The sequence below is a fragment of the Xenopus tropicalis genome, chromosome 6 (genome assembly GCF_000004195.4).
Source record: "Xenopus tropicalis strain Nigerian chromosome 6, UCB_Xtro_10.0, whole genome shotgun sequence".
Classification (NCBI taxonomy): Eukaryota; Metazoa; Chordata; class Amphibia; order Anura; family Pipidae; genus Xenopus; species Xenopus tropicalis.
This window is the reverse complement of record NC_030682.2, coordinates 4,277,456-4,295,261: the sequence shown is the minus strand read 5'-3', so window position 1 is coordinate 4,295,261 and position 17,806 is coordinate 4,277,456. Positions and strand designations below refer to the sequence as shown.

Sequence of the window (17,806 nt, the reverse complement as noted above, 5' to 3'; positions counted from 1 at the left end):
ACCAAGCGAGCGGGTCTTCTCCCGATATCCCCACCTACGGGTGGGCGACATGGGGCTAATTCGGTCATTTGGCCCCGGGGTGCCCATACAGGGGCCAATAAGCTGCCGAATCCAAGAGATGGATATGGGCAGCTGGTATGGGCCGTGTATGGGCACCTTAAAGGAGACATATTGGATAAATGGGAAAACCCCTAACCCTGTAGGCAATTATGAATAATATCCGGTGCTGGTTTCCCTTTGGGCTAAACATTAACCCTATCTGTAACAATGGCCCCTTTATTGGAGCTCCCTATAGATCCTCTCAGGTCCCTGTCTGGGTTTCACATGAGGGGTGGGCGTGTCCTAACGGTCCCTGCCAGAAGCACAGTAGGAGGGGGTGAGCCAATCACAGCCCTGCACTCGCACAAGCACAGCAGGCTTCAGTTCCCTATCAGGTCAGCCTAGCTGCTGATTGGTTCCTATCCTACAGTGCAGGGTACGGAGGGCCGCCGGCTCCCCACCTCATCCAGAGAATTCAGCCAGCAGGAAGTGGCACAGATGGGCGGGGCTAGTGGGGTTTGGGGGAATTTCTCAATAAATCAGTCAGAAACACAACTTTTTAAAGCACAATCCTTCTATATCTAGAGGAGTATAATTCATTGGTACATTGTTATTTTTTATAGGATATGTCTCCTTTAAGGGAGGGATATGGGCAGCTGGAATGGGCCGTGTATGGGCACCTTAAGGGAGGGATATGGGCAGCTGGAATCGGCCGTGTATGGACCTTAAGGGAGGGATATGGGCAGCTGGAATGGGCCGTGTATGGGCACCTTAAGGGAGGGATATGGCAGCTGGAATGGGCCGTGTATGGGCACCTTAACGGAGGATATGGCGCTGGAATGGGCCGTGTATGGGCACCTAAGGGAGGGATATGGCAGCTGGAATCCGTGTATGGGCACCTTAAGGGAGGATATGGGCAGCTGGAATCGGCCGTGTATGGGCACCTTAAGGGAGGGATATGGGCAGCTGGAATCGGCCGTGTATGGGCACCTTAAGGGAGGGATATGGGCAGCTGGAATCGGCCGTGTATGGGCACCTTAAGGGAGGGATATGGGCAGCTGGATTCTTAAGGGAGGGATATGGGCAGCTGGAATGGGCCGTGTATGGGCCCTTAAGGGAGGGATATGGGCAGCTGGAATCGGCCGTGTATGGGCACCTTAAGGGAGGGATATGGGCAGCTGGAATGGGCCGTGTATGGGCACCTTAAGGGAGGGATATGGGCAGCTGGAATGGGCCGTGTATGGGCACCTTAAGGGAGGGATATGGGCAGCTGGAATGGGCCGTGTATGGGCACCTTAAGGGAGGGATATGGGCAGCTGGAATGGGCCGTGTATGGGCACCTTAAGGGAGGGATGGGCCGTGTATGGGCACCTTAAGGGAGGGATATGGGCAGCTGGAATGGGCCGTGTATGGGCACCTTAAGGGAGGGATATGGGCAGCTGGAATCGGCCGTGTATGGGCACCTTAAGGGAGGGATATGGGCCGTGTATGGGCACCTTAAGGGAGGGATATGGGCAGCTGGAATGGGCCGTGTATGGGCACCTTAAGGGAGGGATATGGGCAGCTGGAATGGGCCGTGTATGGGCACCTTAAGGGAGGGATATGGGCAGCTGGAATGGGCCGTGTATGGGCGGGAGGGATATGGGCAGCTGGAATGGGCCGTGTATGGGCACCTTAAGGGAGGGATATGGGCAGCTGGAATGGGCCGTGTATGGGCACCTTAAGGGAGGGATATGGGCAGCTGGAATGGGCCGTGTATGGGCACCTTAAGGGAGGGATATGGGCAGCTGGAATCGGCCGTGTATGGGCACCTTAAGGGAGGGATATGGGCAGCTGGAATCGGCCGTGTATGGGCACCTTAAGGGAGGGATATGGGCCGTGTATGGGCACCTTAAGGGAGGGATATGGGCAGCTGGAATGGGCCGTGTATGGGCACCTTAAGGGAGGGATATGGGCAGCTGGAATGGGCCGTGTATGGGCACCTTAAGGGAGGGATATGGGCCGTGTATGGGCACCTTAAGGGAGGGATATGGGCAGCTGGAATGGGCCGTGTATGGGCACCTTAAGGGAGGGATATGGGCCTTTAAGGGAGGGTATGTGGAATGGGCCGTGTATGGGCACCTTAAGGGAGGGATATGGGCAGCTGGGAATGGGCCGTGTATGGGCACCTTAAGGGAGGGATATGGGCAGCTGGAATGGGCCGTGTATGGGCACCTTAAGGGAGGGATATGGGCAGCTGGAATCGGCCGTGTATGGGCACCTTAAGGGAGGGATATGGGCAGCTGGAATCGGGCACGGGTGTATGGGCACCTTAAGGGAGGGATATGGGCCGTGTATGGGCACCTTAAGGGAGGGATATGGGCAGCTGGAATGGGCCGTGTATGGGCACCTTAAGGGAGGGATATGGGCAGCTGGAATGGGCCGTGTATGGGCACCTTAAGGGAGGGATATATGGGCCGTGTATGGGCACCTTAAGGGAGGGATATGGGCAGCTGGAATGGGCCGTGTATGGGCACCTTAAGGGAGGGATATGGGCAGCTGGAATGGCCGTGTATGGGCACCTTAAGGGAGGGATATGGGCAGCTGGAATGGGCCGTGTATGGGCACCTTAAGGGAGGGATATGGGCAGCTGGAATCGGCCGTGTATGGGCACCTTAAGGGAGGGATATGGGCAGCTGGAATCGGCCGTGTATGGGCACCTTAAGGGAGGGATATGGGCCGTGTATGGGCACCTTAAGGGAGGGATATGGGCAGCTGGAATGGGCCGTGTATGGGCACCTTAAGGGAGGGATATGGGCAGCTGGAATGGGCCGTGTATGGGCACCTTAAGGGAGGGATATGGGCAGCTGGAATGGGCCGTGTATGGGCACCTTAAGGGAGGGATATGGGCAGCTGGAATCGGCCGTGTATGGGCACCTTAAGGGAGGGATATGGGCAGCTGGAATCGGCCGTGTATGGGCACCTTAAGGGAGGGATATGGGCAGCTGGATGGGCCGTGTATGGGCACCTTAAGGGAGGGATATGGGCAGCTGGAATGGGCCGTGTATGGGCACCTTAAGGGAGGGATATGGGCAGCTGGAATCGGCCGTGTATGGGCACCTTAAGGGAGGGATATGGGCAGCTGGAATCGGCCGTGTATGGGCACCTTAAGGGAGGGATATGGGCAGCTGGAATCGGCCGTGTATGGGCACCTTAAGGGAGGGATATGGGCCGTGTATGGGCACCTTAAGGGAGGGATATGGGCAGCTGGAATCGGCCGTGTATGGGCACCTTAAGGGAGGGATATGGGCAGCTGGAATGGGCCGTGTATGGGCACCTTAAGGGAGGGATTGGGCAGCTGGAATCGGCCGTGTATGGGCACCTTAAGGGAGGGATATGGGCAGCTGGAATCGGCCGTGTATGGGCACCTTAAGGGAGGGATATGGGCAGCTGGAATCGGCCGTGTATGGGCACCTTAAGGGAGGGATATGGGGCAGCGTGGAATCGGCCGTGTATGGGCACCTTAAGGGAGGGATATGGGCAGCTGGAATCGGCCGTGTATGGGCACCTTAAGGGAGGGATATGGGCCGTGTATGGGCACCTTAAGGGAGGGATATGGGCAGCTGGAATGGGCCGTGTATGGGGACCTTAAGGGAGGGATATGGGCAGCTGGAATCGGCCGTGTATGGGCACCTTAAGGGAGGGATATGGGCCGTGTATGGGCACCTTAAGGGAGGGATATGGGCAGCTGGAATGGGCCGTGTATGGGCCACCTTAAGGGAGGGATATGGGCAGCTGGAATCGGCCGTGTATGGGCCACCTTAAGGGAGGGATATGGGCCGTGTATGGGCACCTTAAGGGAGGGATATGGGCAGCTGGAATGGGCCGTGTATGGGCACCTTAAGGGAGGGATATGGGCAGCTGGAATGGGCCGTGTATGGGCACCTTAAGGGAGGGATATGGGCCGTGTATGGGCACCTTAAGGGAGGGATATGGGCAGCTGGAATGGGCCGTGTATGGGCACCTTAAGGGAGGGATATGGGCCGTGTATGGGGACCTTAAGGGAGGGATATGGGCAGCTGGAATCGGCCGTGTATGGGCACCTTAAGGGAGGGATATGGGCCGTGTATGGGCACCTTAAGGGAGGGATATGGGCAGCTGGAATCGGCCGTGTATGGGCACCTTAAGGGAGGGATATGGGCAGCTGGAATGGGCCGTGTATGGGCACCTTAAGGGAGGGATATGGGCAGCTGGAATGGGCCGTGTATGGGCACCTTAAGGGAGGGATATGGGCCGTGTATGGGCACCTTAAGGGAGGGATATGGGCAGCTGGAATGGGCCGTGTATGGGCCACCTTAAGGGAGGGATATGGGCCGTGTATGGGGACCTTAAGGGAGGGATATGGGCAGCTGGAATCGGCCGTGTATGGGCACCTTAAGGGAGGGATATGGGCCGTGTAGGCACCTTAAGGGAGGGATATGGGCAGCTGGAATGGGCCGTGTATGGGCACCTTAAGGGAGGGATATGGGCAGCTGGAATGGGCCGTGTATGGGCACCTTAAGGGAGGGATATGGGCCGTGTATGGGCACCTTAAGGGAGGGATATGGGCAGCTGGAATGGGCCGTGTATGGGCACCTTAAGGGAGGGATATGGGCCGTGTATGGGGACCTTAAGGGAGGGATATGGGCAGCTGGAATCGGCCGTGTATGGGCACCTTAAGGGAGGGATATGGGCAGCTGGAATCGGCCGTGTATGGGCACCTTAAGGGAGGGATATGGGCAGCTGGAATCGGCCGTGTATGGGCACCTTAAGGGAGGGATATGGGCAGCTGGAATCGGCCGTGTATGGGCACCTTAAGGGAGGGATATGGGCAGCTGGAATCGGCCGTGTATGGGCACCTTAAGGGAGGGATATGGGCCGTGTATGGGCACCTTAAGGGAGGGATATGGGCAGCTGGAATGGGCCGTGTATGGGGACCTTAAGGGAGGGATATGGGCAGCTGGAATGGGCCGTGTATGGGCACCTTAAGGGAGGGATATGGGCAGCTGGAATGGGCCGTGTATGGGCACCTTAAGGGAGGGATATGGGCAGCTGGAATGGGCCGTGTATGGGCACCTTAAGGGAGGGATATGGGCAGCTGGAATCGGCCGTGTATGGGCACCTTAAGGGAGGGATATGGGCAGCTGGAATGGGCCGTGTATGGGCACCTTAAGGGAGGGATATGGGCAGCTGGAATCGGCCGTGTATGGGCACCTTAAGGGAGGGATATGGGCAGCTGGAATCGGCCGTGTATGGGCACCTTAAGGGAGGGATATGGGCAGCTGGAATCGGCCGTGTATGGGCACCTTAAGGGAGGGATATGGGCAGCTGGAATCGGCCGTGTATGGGCACCTTAAGGGAGGGATATGGGCCGTGTATGGGCACCTTAAGGGAGGGATATGGGCAGCTGGAATGGGCCGTGTATGGGCACCTTTAGGCACCGCAGAACGAAGCTTTAAGGCCAACATGATTTTCTCTAAGACTAAGTAATATATATGGTCCCTCCTCTCCTCTTCCCATTGTTTTCTTCTGTTCTGTTCCATCCACTCTCCTCAAATTTCTACTCATTCTCCCATAATGCACGGCTCCAGCTTCTTTATTTTATCTAATTTACACTAAATGCAGTTCTGTTTGTTTTCTTTTGTTTCTCTTCAATTTAGTTCTAGTTGCTTTCTGTATTCTCCCTCCTCCATCTCTCCTTCAATTCTCCCCTTCCCATCTGCCCCCCATTTTTTGTCTCGTTTCCATTTGACTTCTCCTTTATCTTTCTCTGACTTTCACCTTACATCAATGTTTCATTTCCAGTTTATCTATATGTTCCCCTAACCCAGTGATCCCCAACCAGTGGCCCGGGGGGAATATGTGGCTCCCCAACCCCTTGGGTGTTGCTCCCAGTGCCCCCAAACCAGGGATTTATTTTTGAATTCCTGACTTTGGCGAAAAAGAAAGGCGAGGCCATGTAACAAATCTCGCACACATAAAACAATTTGTGCTGTCGCCACATTTCATAAATTTTTTGCCCATTTTTTCAGCAGTTTCATGGTTACACCCCTATGTTTCAGTCCTGTGTGTGCCCTGGTGTATTTAACCTGGTTTGATTGGGCTTACGCAAAAGGTTCCCCCCTGTGTGGATTCTCTGGTGTCTGACAAGGTGTTGCTTTATAAAGAGAGTATTTTCACATCCTGTGCAAACAATGGGTCTGTCCCCTGTGTAGGACAATGTGGCCTTTAAAAGAGAATCTTTTCCCACATTCTGTAAGTTAAAAGGATTCTTTCATGATATTTATGGGGCTGTTTATCCCTAAATGACACTGTTACACAGCAAATAATTCCCTCTGCCATTTAACCTTTTATTCTTCAACCAACAAATGTATTTGTAGCTGTAATATTGGTGTGTAGGCGCCATCTCAGTGCCTTGTGCCTGAGTCTGAGCTTTCAGCCAGCGCTACACATTAGAACTGCTTTCAGCTAACCTATTGTTTCTCCTACTCCCATGTAACTGGGGGAGTCCCAAGCCGGACTTGGATTTCTTACTATTGAGTGCTATTCTGATACCTACTGGGAGCTGCTATCTTGCTCCCTTCCCATTGTTCTGCTGATTGGCTGCTGGGGGGGAGGGGGGGGATATCATTCCAACTTGCAGCGCAGCAGTAAAGTGTGCCTGAGTCTGAGCTTTCAGCCAGCGCTACCCATTAGAACTGCTTTCAGCTAACCTATTGTTTCTCCTACTCCCATGTAACTGGAGGAGTCCCAAGCCGGACTTGGATTTCTTACTATTGAGTGCTATTCTGATACCTACTGAGAGCTGCTATCTTGCTCCCTTCCCATTGTTCTGCTGATCGCCTGCTGGGGGTGAGGGGGGGGGATATCACTCCAACTTGCAGCGCAGCAGTAAAGTGTGCCTGAGTCTGAGCTTTCAGCCAGCGCTACACATTAGAACTGCTTTCAGCTAACCTATTGTTTCTCCTACTCCCATGTAACTGGAGGAGTCCCAAGCCGGACTTGGAGTCTGAGCTTTCAGAAGGAGCCAGCGCTACACAGTAGAACTTTGCAGCAGGGGAATGGTTATTGGGCCCCACAGCAACATCATTGGGGACCCTATGCTTACATAATTTATGAAAAAAATTACATAACTAAATAATAAATAAAAGTATAAACACCACTGACCCCCCAATTAAAATACTTATTTTACTTATTAGCACATTATTATTTAGTTATTGGGCCCCTAAACTTTATATGAGCTGCTTATTATAGTCACATCAGCTGTTTATATTGCGCACACATGGGGTGTGGCAGAGCTCTGTACCTGGATAAGTACTGGGGGGAGATTGGATTCACTTACCCGGGGGGGGGGGGGGGTCCTGCCTGAACATGGGAAAGAGAGCAGCCCAGGAACAGGAAGTACAGAGAATCAGAGCTCTGTACCTGGGTAAGTACTGGGGGGAGATTGGATTCACTTACCCAGGGGGAGGTTCCTGTCTGACCATGGGAAAGAGAGCAGCCCAGGAGAAGGAAGTACAGAGAATCAGAGCTCTGTACCTGGGTAAGTACTGGGGGGAGATTGGATTCACTTACCCAGGGGGAGGTTCCTGTCTGACCATGGGAAAGAGAGCAGCCCAGGAGCAGGAAGTACAGAGAATCAGAGCTCTGTACCTGGGTAAGTACTGGGGGGAGATTGGATTCACTTACCCAGGGTGAGGTTCCTGCCTGACCATGGGAAAGAGAGCAGCCCAGGAGAAGGAAGTACAGAGAATCAGAGCTCTGTACCTGGGTAAGTACTGGGGGGAGACTGGATTCACTTACCCAGGGTGAGGTTCCTGCCTGACCATGGGAAAGAGAGCAGCCCAGGAGCAGGAAGTACAGAGAATCAGAGCTCTGTACCTGGGTAAGTACTGGGGGGAGATTGGATTCACTTACCCGGGGGGGGAATTCCTGCCTGACCATGGGAAAGAGAGCAGCCCAGGAGCAGGAAGTACAGAGAATCAGAGCTCTGTACCTGGGTAAGTACTGGGGGGAGATTGGATTCACTTACCCGGGGGGGGGGTTCCTGCCTGACCATGGGAAAGAGAGCAGCCCAGGAGCAGGAAGTACAGAGAATCAGAGCTCTGTACCTGGGTAAGTACTGGGGGGAGATTGGATTCACTTACCCAGGGGGAGGTTCCTGCCTGACCATGGGAAAGAGAGCAGCCCAGGAGCAGGAAGTACAGAGAATCAGAGCTCTGTACCTGGGTAAGTACTGGGGGGAGATTGGATTCACTTACCCAGGGGGAGGTTCCTGCCTGACCATGGGAAAGAGAGCAGCCCAGGAGCAGGAAGTACAGAGAATCAGAGCTCTGTACCTGGGTAAGTACTGGGGGGAGATTGGATTCACTTACCCGGGGGGGGGGATCCTGCCTGACCATGGGAAAGAGAGCAGCCCAGGAGCAGGAAGTACAGAGAATCAGAGCTCTGTACCTGGGTAAGTACTGGGGGGAGATTGGATTCACTTACCCAGGGGGAGGTTCCTGTCTGACCATGGGAAAGAGAGCAGCCCAGGAGCAGGAAGTACAGAGAATCAGAGCTCTGTACCTGGGTAAGTACTGGGGGGAGATTGGATTCACTTACCCAGGGGGAGATTCCTGCCTGACCATGGGAAAGAGAGCAGCCCAGGAGCAGGAAGTACAGAGAATCAGAGCTCTGTACCTGGGTAATACATACAAACTGTACATAGACAGATACAGTGAACAAATATTAAAAAGAAAAGAAGCCCAGGCTCCAAGTTAATTTTTATTGCATACCAGTGAGTACATAACATTCTAATGAGTGACTCTATATATTTCCCATGCTCATTCCCCACATCCCAATTAAACAATACATTGTCAGTTCAATCACTTTCTCCTTTGGAAACAATTGGGAGAGAATCCCCAGAGCTTGAAGGATTCAGGCCCAGTCTCTTCCCATTGTGTTAGAATTATGTGTCTGCCGAGCACACAGCTACCCTATTACTATACTGTCGGCTTGAGTCTTTATGTAGGAGTATTAGCATCAGTTGCACTACTGGGAACGGATACTGATTTACTCTGGCAATTTCTCTACCAAGCTTTTTCCCCCTTAAAGGGGACATATTGTGTAAAAAAAGAATATTGTGCCAATAAATTGTACTCATCTAAATATAGAAGGAATGTGCTTTAAACAGTAGTGTTTCAGTCTGATTTATTAAATATTTATCCGAAACCCCCCACTAGCCCCGCCCACCTTTATTACTTCCTGCTGCCTCCTTTCCCAGGCTGTGCAGGGGGGCGTCGGCACTGTAGGATAGGAACCAATCAGCAGCTAGGCTGACCTGATAGGGAACTGAAGCCTGTCTGTGCTTGTGTGACTGCAGGGCTGTGATTGGCTCTCCCCCTCTTACTGTGCTTCTGGCAGGGACCGTTAGGACACGCCCACCCCTCATTTGAAACCCAGACAGGGACATGAGAGGATCTATAGGGAGCTCCAATAAAGGGGCCATTGTTACAGATAGGGTTAATGTTTAGCCCAAAGGGAAACCAGCACCGGATATTATTCATGCCTACAAGACTGGAGGCTTTTTTAATTACACTATATGTTTCCTTCAAGTGTCAGAACTTGAACCACTGTGACAGAATGCTCTGTTATACAGATAGCTAGAATCTCAGCCATAAAGCAGGGCAGGACTGCTGCTTACAATGGGGGGGGGGGATCAGATAGGATCTGTGCCACTGTGACAGAATGCTCTGTTATACAGATAGCTAGAATCTCAGCCATAAAGCAGGGCAGGACTGCTGCTTACAATGGGGGGATCAGATAGGATCTGTGCCACTGTGACAGAATGCTCTGTTATACAGATAGCTAGAATCTCAGCCATAAAGCAGGGCAGGACTGCTGCTTACAATGGGGGGGGGGGGGGGGGGGGGGAGATCACATACTATGACCCTCCTATACCAGATCCCTGCACGTTACACACAAACATACACTTTCTAGGACAGAGTGGTTGTTACACATTCATAATAATCACATAAAACAGATTACATGTGTGTGTTTGTGCTCTGTTGTGGGAAAGCAGTTCCATGTTTTACACACTTCGTGGTCCCGTGAAACAAACTCTCCAGTGTACGAGGAAATTCCCCTGTTTCTTCATGTCATGATTTCAGCTTGTTGCACCGTGTGGGTACTTATAGGACTTCACTGTAGGCCTGTGGGGGGGGTTTCTCGCGGGTGTGCACGGCGTAGTGAGCGCGGAGGTTGCTCTTCCAGGCAAACGTTTGGCCACATTCTTTGCACGTGAAGCGCTTCTCCCCCGTGTGCACCGTGTAATGAGCCTGAAGGTTTCTCTTCCATGCGAAGGCTTTGCCACATTCCGTACACACAAACGGTTTCTCCCCCGAGTGGGTTCTCAGATGCGCCTCGAAGTTGGGCTTGCGAGTGAATGTTTTCCCACACTCGGTGCAAGAGAAGGGCTTGTCCCCCGTGTGGGTTCTCTGATGCGTCTTCAGCACACATTTGTGAGAGAAGGCTCTCCCACACTGCGCGCACGAGTACGGTTTCTCCCCGGTGTGCACTTTGTAATGCGACTGCAGCTGCTCGTTCTTAGTAAAGGCCTTTCCGCATTCTGTGCAGGTGAATGGTTTCTCCCCCGAGTGCCGTTTATAATGCGCATTGAGTTTGCTCTTATGAGAGAAGCTTTTCCCGCACTGCGTGCAAGTGTACGGTTTCTCCCCCGTGTGTGTTCGCTGGTGCGCCTTTAAACTGGTCTGATGCGTGTACTGCTTCCCGCATTCCGTGCAATGGTACGGCTTCACCCCCGTGTGGGTTACCAGGTGTTCCTTGAGGACGCTTTTGTAAAAGAAGGTTTTCCCACATTCCGAACAGGCAAAGGGTTTCTCCCCGGTGTGTTCTCTGCAGTGCGACTGAAGTTTGTCCTTCGTGCTGAACGTTTTCCCGCACTCGGTACAAGCCAAGGGGTTCGCCCCCGTGTGGGTTTTCTGATGGATGAGCAGGATGTATTCCATCGAGAAGCTTTTCCCGCATTCGGTACAAGGGAACGGTTTCTCCTCCGTGTGGGTTCCCTGGTGCGTCAGAAGGGCCTGCTTATTGGCGAAGGTTCTCCCGCATTCCGCACAAGGGAGAGGTTTCAGCTCTAAATGAATCTTTTGGTGTTCTAAAAGGCTGCTCTTAAAGGAGAAGGTCTTGCCGCATTCGGCGCAGGGGTGGGGCGTATGCTGCGCGTGGGTTTTCTTGTGCTTGTGAAGGTTGCCTATTTGAGAGAACCGTTTCCCGCATTCCGTACAAGAGAAGGGCTTGTCCCCCGTGTGGGTTCTCTCGTGCGCCTCCAGCACACACTTGTGAGAGAAGGATTTCCCACACTGTGCGCACGCGAATGGTTTCTCCCCGGTGTGTACCTTGTAATGCGACTGCAGCTGGCACTTCTTGGAGAAGGCTTTGTCGCATTCGGTGCAAGCGAACGGTTTCTCCCCGGAGTGCACCGCGTAGTGAATCTGAAGGTTGCACTTCCAAGCAAACGCTTTGCCGCATTCTGTACACGAGAAAGGCTTTTCCCCCGTGTGGGTTCTCTGATGCGCCTCAAAGTTGGGCTTCCGAGTGAAGGTTTTCCCACATAACGTGCAAGAGAACGGCTTCTCCCCTGTAGGGGTTCTCTCCTGGGGATTCAGGATATTGTTAGGGGAGACTATTTCCTCATTCTCTGTACAGGGGAAATCGACTTCTACTTTGTGTAAGTGATGGATCTGTGGCGCTTCTTCCCCATCTCTGTAATTCTGGTCATAATCAGACAGGAGTCCATTTTGTTGCTCACACCGAGTCCACTCATTCGGTTCCTCTTCCTTGCAGAACATCTGATTACTCGGCTGTGACCGCTACAAGGTGCATCCGGGGTTCCTGGTGTCTTAACGATAAAGTTAATGATGACGAGAGTTGCGCCGTGTCTCTGCGTTTCAGCAATTCTCTAGAAGTAAAAAAATATATATATATATTATATACAGAACTATGATTAAAAGGAAAACCATAACCAACAATGTAGGTAAATAAATGGGCATCGTTCTACTTCCCATACTATTTCCTGTCAGGTGATCTCTAAGGGCGCACACAGCCCATCACAAAATGGTGGGAACTAGGCCACTTAATATGAAAGTATTCATTGTGAAGGATTCTGCTGCCATTTGGCTGTTTGATACATAAACTTACAGTATGAAGCCCCTATGAACTTTATAGATGAGTCGCTGGCACTTGGCAAGGTTCAATGCCAGCCAATCAGTGCACAGACTGACCGGACAGTGAATTTCAGTCTATATTTCCCTGTGTGAATGCAGACATATGGTTGGATACCCACATCTTTGGACACGTTGATCTAAGGGTGAAGACACACGGAGCTACTTAGTAGCAGCTACTAAACTCTAGAAAATCCCCTGCCATAGACAATACTGAGAATTCCCTCTGCTAAAACACACGTAGGGACAAATATCAGTAAATGATCCGCATTGTCTACTTTAGTAGCCGTGACAAGTAGCTGCTACTAAGTAGCTCCATGTGTCTTAGCCCTAACACAGTCAGGGGCCAAAATAGATCTAAGGGGGAACCTATAAAAGGGTCATTTTTTTTTAAAGGAGACATATCCAAAAAAATTAACAATGTACCAATGAATTATACTCCTCTAGATATAGAAGGATTGTGCTTTAAAAAGTTGTGTTTCTGACTGATTTATTGAGAAATTCCACAAAAACCCCACTAGCCCCGCCCATCTGTTCCACTTCCTGCTGGCTGAATTCTCTGGATGAGCTGGGGAGCCGGCGGCCCTCCGTACCCTGCACTGTAGGATAGGAACCAATCAGCAGCTAGGCTGACCTGATAGGGAACTGAAGCCTGTCTGTGTTTGTGTGAGTGCAGGGCTGTGATTGGCTCTCCGCCTCTTAATGTGCTTCTGGCAGGGACACGCCCACCCCTCATGTGAAACCCAGACAGGGACCTGAGAGGATCTATAGGGAGCTCCAATAAAGGGGCCATTGTTACAGATAGGGTTAATGTTTAGCCCAAAGGGAAACCAGCACCGGATATTATTCATAATTGCCTACAAAATTACATTTTTTTCCCATTTATCCAATATGTCTCCTTTAAACTAATGAACCTAATTGCTAATGAACTAATTGCCAACACAAGTAGAGGGATTTTACCGGTAATAATCAAAAAAACCAAAATAATTTACACTGAATTTATGGGACAAGGGGAGGAGCCAAAACTCAAGACTCCCCATTTACATTCAGCTATGCGTGACTGCTGCAGCGGATATACAGCTATATACATTCATTCAGAGAGCGATTGCATTTATTTATCATTTATCACTAGATTTATCTGACTTACCTGAATATACAGGGAATGAGTGTCTCTCTGAGCCAAACCAACCTATAAAATACAGGAAAGGATTAGCCAAGACTATGAGCAAAGTCATGTGGCTCTTCCAAATATGACATTAGGGGCCAGCCTATCCCCCCGGGTGCCAAGGTTAAAGGGACCCTGCCATGATATTTATGGGGCTGTTTATCTCTAAATGACACTTTTACACAGCAAATAATTACCTCTGCCATTTAACCTTTTATTCTTGAACCAACAAATGTATTTGTAGCTGTAATATTGGTGTGTAGGCGCCATCTCAGTGCCTTGTGCCTGAGTCTGAGCTTTCAGCCAGCGCTACACATTAGAACTGCTTTCAGCTAACCTATTGTTTCTCCTACTCCCATGTAACTGGAGGAGTCCCAAGCCGGACTTGGATTTCTTACTATTGAGTGCTATTCTGATACCTACTGGGAGCTGCTATCTTGCTCCCTTCCCATTGTTCTGCTGATCGGCTGCTGGGGGTGAGGGGGGGGAGATCACTCCAACTTGCAGCGCAGCAGTAAAGTGTGCCTGAGTCTGAGCTTTCAGCCAGCGCTACACATTAGAACTGCTTTCAGCTAACCTATTGTTTCTCCTACTCCCATGTAACTGGAGGAGTCCCAAGCCGGACTTGGATTTCTTACTATTGAGTGCTATTCTGATACCTACTGGGAGCTGCTATCTTGCTCCCTTCCCATTGTTCTGCTGATCGGCTGCTGGTGGTGAGGGGGGGGGGATATCACTCCAACTTGCAGCGCAGCAGTAAAGTGTGCCTGAGTCTGAGCTTTCAGCCAGCGCTACACATTAGAACTGCTTTCAGCTAACCTATTGTTTCTCCTACTCCCATGTAACTGGAGGAGTCCCAAGCCGGAATTGGATTTCTTACTATTGAGTGCTATTCTGATACCTACTTGGAGCTGCTATCTTGCTCCCTTCCCATTGTTCTGCTGATCGGCTGCTGGGGAGGGGGGAAAGGGGGGGGAAATTATTGCTGTGTTGCAAGTTGCAGGGATATCAACCCCTCTCCTTTCCTCCCTCAGTACCCGATCAGCAGAACAATAGAAAAGTAACCAGATAGCAGCTCCCAGTAGATATGAGAATAGTACACAATAGTAAGAAATCCAAGTCCGGCTTGGGACTCCTCCGGTTACATGGGAGTAAGAGAAATAATAGGATTCATTGCAGGATTCTGCTGGTGAATAAACATGTTTTCCCATGACAGAAGAGCCTCTCAGTTTCAGTTTAAGACATTTCCATGCTACTTGTTTCTCTTATCAAATAACCGATGAAACAATATGGGGCTGATTTATCAATGACCACTTTTGTTTGGCCAAGGGAGCATGTGTATGAGCCCTGGGCAGGACTCCCCCGACTGACACTCAGTTCAGCCCCCTCTATATCCGTGGGGATTATTAGGAGGCACCTCAAGTTTGGAAAGAAGATATACTGTATATATATATATATATATATATATATATATATATATATATATATATATATATATATAAAAAACAGGACTGATCCCCTCTGTACAGAACACACGGGCCGAGTTACAGCTAAATAACAAATAAAAGTAACGGATATTTCCAGTTCATGGAGGGAAGTGAATTTATATTCTTTTTCCTAATAGGCCGTTTACAGATTATCCCGTTTCTAAAGAAGATACACGTGGCAACACAATAAACAAATTCTCACTGTATTCAGAGACCTGAGGAACCGTTCATAGCAGCAAATACTGTTGTGGGGGGGGGGGCAGATTTACTATAAATGATTTTTATCAATTCCATAAACTCCCAGATATAAACATTGTATTATATTAACTCAAGGACAGGAGGAGGGGGTTGTGCTCTGTGTCTCTTTCTGTTAAAGCAACGATACCCGGCCCCGGCACATGTTCTGCTCATCCCAGTCCCACTCAGAGCAGCATCACATACCTGGATATTGTCTCACTCAGCCACACTGGGAATCACTGGAACAGCCACTCAGTTATCTGCCAGAAATGTGCCCCCGGGGTCTAATAATCACAGAACAGAAATAGGTGTAATCCATAGTATGAGCTTTATTAGCCCCTCTCTATCAGCCCCTGCAGCGGGATTAACCCCCAGTCCCACAGCCGCCCCTCTCTATCAGCCCCTGCAGCGGGATTAACCCCCAGTCCCACAGCCGCCCCTCTCTATCAGCCCCTGCAGCGGGATTAACCCCCAGTCCCACAGCCGCCCCTCTCTATCAGCCCCTGCAGCGGGATTAACCCCCAGTCCCACAGCCGCCCCTCTCTATCAGCCCCTGCAGCGGGATTAACCCCCAGTCCCACAGCCGCCCCTCTCTATCAGCCCCTGCAGCGGGATTAACCCCCAGTCCACAGCCGCCCCTCTCTATCAGCCCCTGCAGCGGGATTAACCCCCAGTCCCACAGCCGCCCCTCTCTATCAGCCCCTGCAGCGGGATTAACCCCCAGTCCCACAGCCGCCCCTCTCTATCAGCCCCTGCAGCGCGATTAACCCCCAGTCCCACAGCCGCCCCTCTCTATCGGCCCCTGCAGCGGGATTAACCCCCAGTCCCACAGCCGCCCCTCTCTATCAGCCCCTGCAGCGGGATTAACCCCCCAGTCCCACAGCCGCCCCTCTCTATCGGCCCCCTGCAGCGGGATTAACCCCCAGTCCCACAGCCGCCCCTCTCTATCGGCCCCTGCAGCGGGATTAAACCCACAGCCGCCCCTCTCTATCGGCCCCTGCAGCGGGATTAAACCCCCAGTCCACAGCCGCCCCTCTCTATCGGCCCCTGCAGCGGGATTAACCCCACAGTCCCACAGCGCAGCCCCCTCTCTATCAGCCCCTGCAGCGGGATTAACCCCCAGTCCCACAGCCGCCCCTCTCTATCGGCCCCTGCAGCGGGATTAACCCCCAGTTCCCACAGCCGCCCCTCTCTATCGGCCCCTGCAGCGAGATTAACCCCCAGTCCCACAGCCGCCCCTCTCTATCGGCCCCTGCAGCGGGATTAACCCCCAGTCCCACACAGCCGCCCCTCTCTATCAGCCCCTGCAGCGGGATTAACCCCCAGTCCCACAGCCGCCCCTCTCTATCAGCCCCTGCAGCGGGATTAACCCCCAGTCCCACAGCCGCCCCTCTCTATCAGTCCCTGCAGCGGGAATTAACCCCCAGTCCACAGCCGCCCCTCTCTATCAGCCCCTGCAGCGGGATTAACCCCCAGTCCCACAGCCGCCCCTCTCTATCAGCCCCTGCAGCGGGATTAACCCCCAAGTCCCACAGCCGCCCCTCTCTATCAGCCCCTGCAGCGGGATTAAACCCCCAGTCCCACAGCCGCCCCTCTCTATCAAGCCCCTGCAGCGGGATTAACCCCAGTCCCACAGCCGCCCCTCTCTATCAGCCCCTGCAGCGGGATTAACCCCCAGTCCCACAGCCGCCCTCTCTATCGGCCCCTGCAGCGGATTAACCCGCAGTCCCACAGCCGCCCCTCTCTATCGCCCCTGCAGCGGATTAACCCCAGTCCCACAGCCGCCCCTCTCTATCGGCCCTGCAGCGGATTAACCCCCAGTCCCACAGCCGCGCCGCCCTCTCTATCAGCCCCTGCAGCGGGATTAACCCCCAGTCCCACAGCCCCCCTCTCTATCAGCCCCTGCAGCGGGATTAACCCCCAGTCCCACAGCCCCCCTCTCTATCAGCCCCTGCAGCGGGATTAACCCCAGTCCCACAGCCGCCCCTCTCTATCGGCCCCTGCAGCGGGATTAACCCCCAGTCCCACAGCCGCCCCTCTCTATCGGCCCCTGCAGCGGGATTAACCCCCAGTCCCACAGCCGCCCTCTCTATCAGCCCCTGCAGCGGGATTAACCCCCAGTCCCACAGCCGCCCCTCTCTATCGGCCCCTGCAGCGGGATTAACCCCCAGTCCCACAGCCGCCCCTCTCTATCGGCCCCTGCAGCGGGATTAACCCCCAGTCCCACAGCCGCCCCTCTCTATCGGCCCCTGCAGCGGGATTAACCCCAGTCCCACAGCCCCCCTCTCTATCGGCCCCTGCAGCGGGATTAACCCCCAGTCCCACAAGCCGCCCCTCTCTATCAGCCCCTGCAGCGGGATTAACCCCCAGTCCCACAGCCCCCCTCTCTATCAGTCCCTGCAGCGGGATTAACCCCCAGTCCCACAGACAGTGCAGGGAGGAGGAGGAGGAGGAGGAGGAGGAGGAGGAGGAGGAGGAGGGAAAAGCACTTACCCAGCAGCCCAGGCTGGAGATGTGAGGGCAGGAGAGGAGGAATGGCAGACAGACACAGAGAGGACAATACAAACGCGTTTCTCTCTCCAAACAATCCCACAGTGAGTGTAACAGGAGACCCAATACAGGAAGTGAGGGGGCGG

At 52.7% G+C, this 17,806-nt stretch overlaps 1 protein-coding gene across 3 annotated transcripts; it reads right to left on the bottom strand.

The window, feature by feature from the left end:
- Window positions 1–9,983: 9,983 nt before the first annotated feature.
- On the bottom strand, window positions 9,984–17,778 carry LOC105945500 (gastrula zinc finger protein xFG20-1-like). 3 transcript variants are annotated; one of them, XM_031904250.1, is made up of 4 exons: window positions 17,664–17,776; window positions 15,375–15,454; window positions 13,429–13,470; window positions 9,984–12,019 (listed from the first exon to the last, which is right to left on the bottom strand). In XM_031904250.1, the coding sequence occupies exon 4, from the start codon at window positions 11,907–11,909 to the stop codon at window positions 10,230–10,232; it is 1,680 nt and encodes a 559-aa protein (XP_031760110.1). In that variant the 5' UTR covers window positions 11,910–12,019; window positions 13,429–13,470; window positions 15,375–15,454; window positions 17,664–17,776; the 3' UTR covers window positions 9,984–10,229. The 3 variants fall into 3 exon arrangements, with proteins under 3 accessions (XP_031760110.1, XP_031760111.1, XP_031760112.1); XM_031904251.1 differs by lacking the exon at window positions 15,375–15,454; XM_031904252.1 differs by lacking the exons at window positions 13,429–13,470; window positions 15,375–15,454 and having other exon boundaries at window positions 17,664–17,778.
- Window positions 17,779–17,806: the final 28 nt, after the last annotated feature.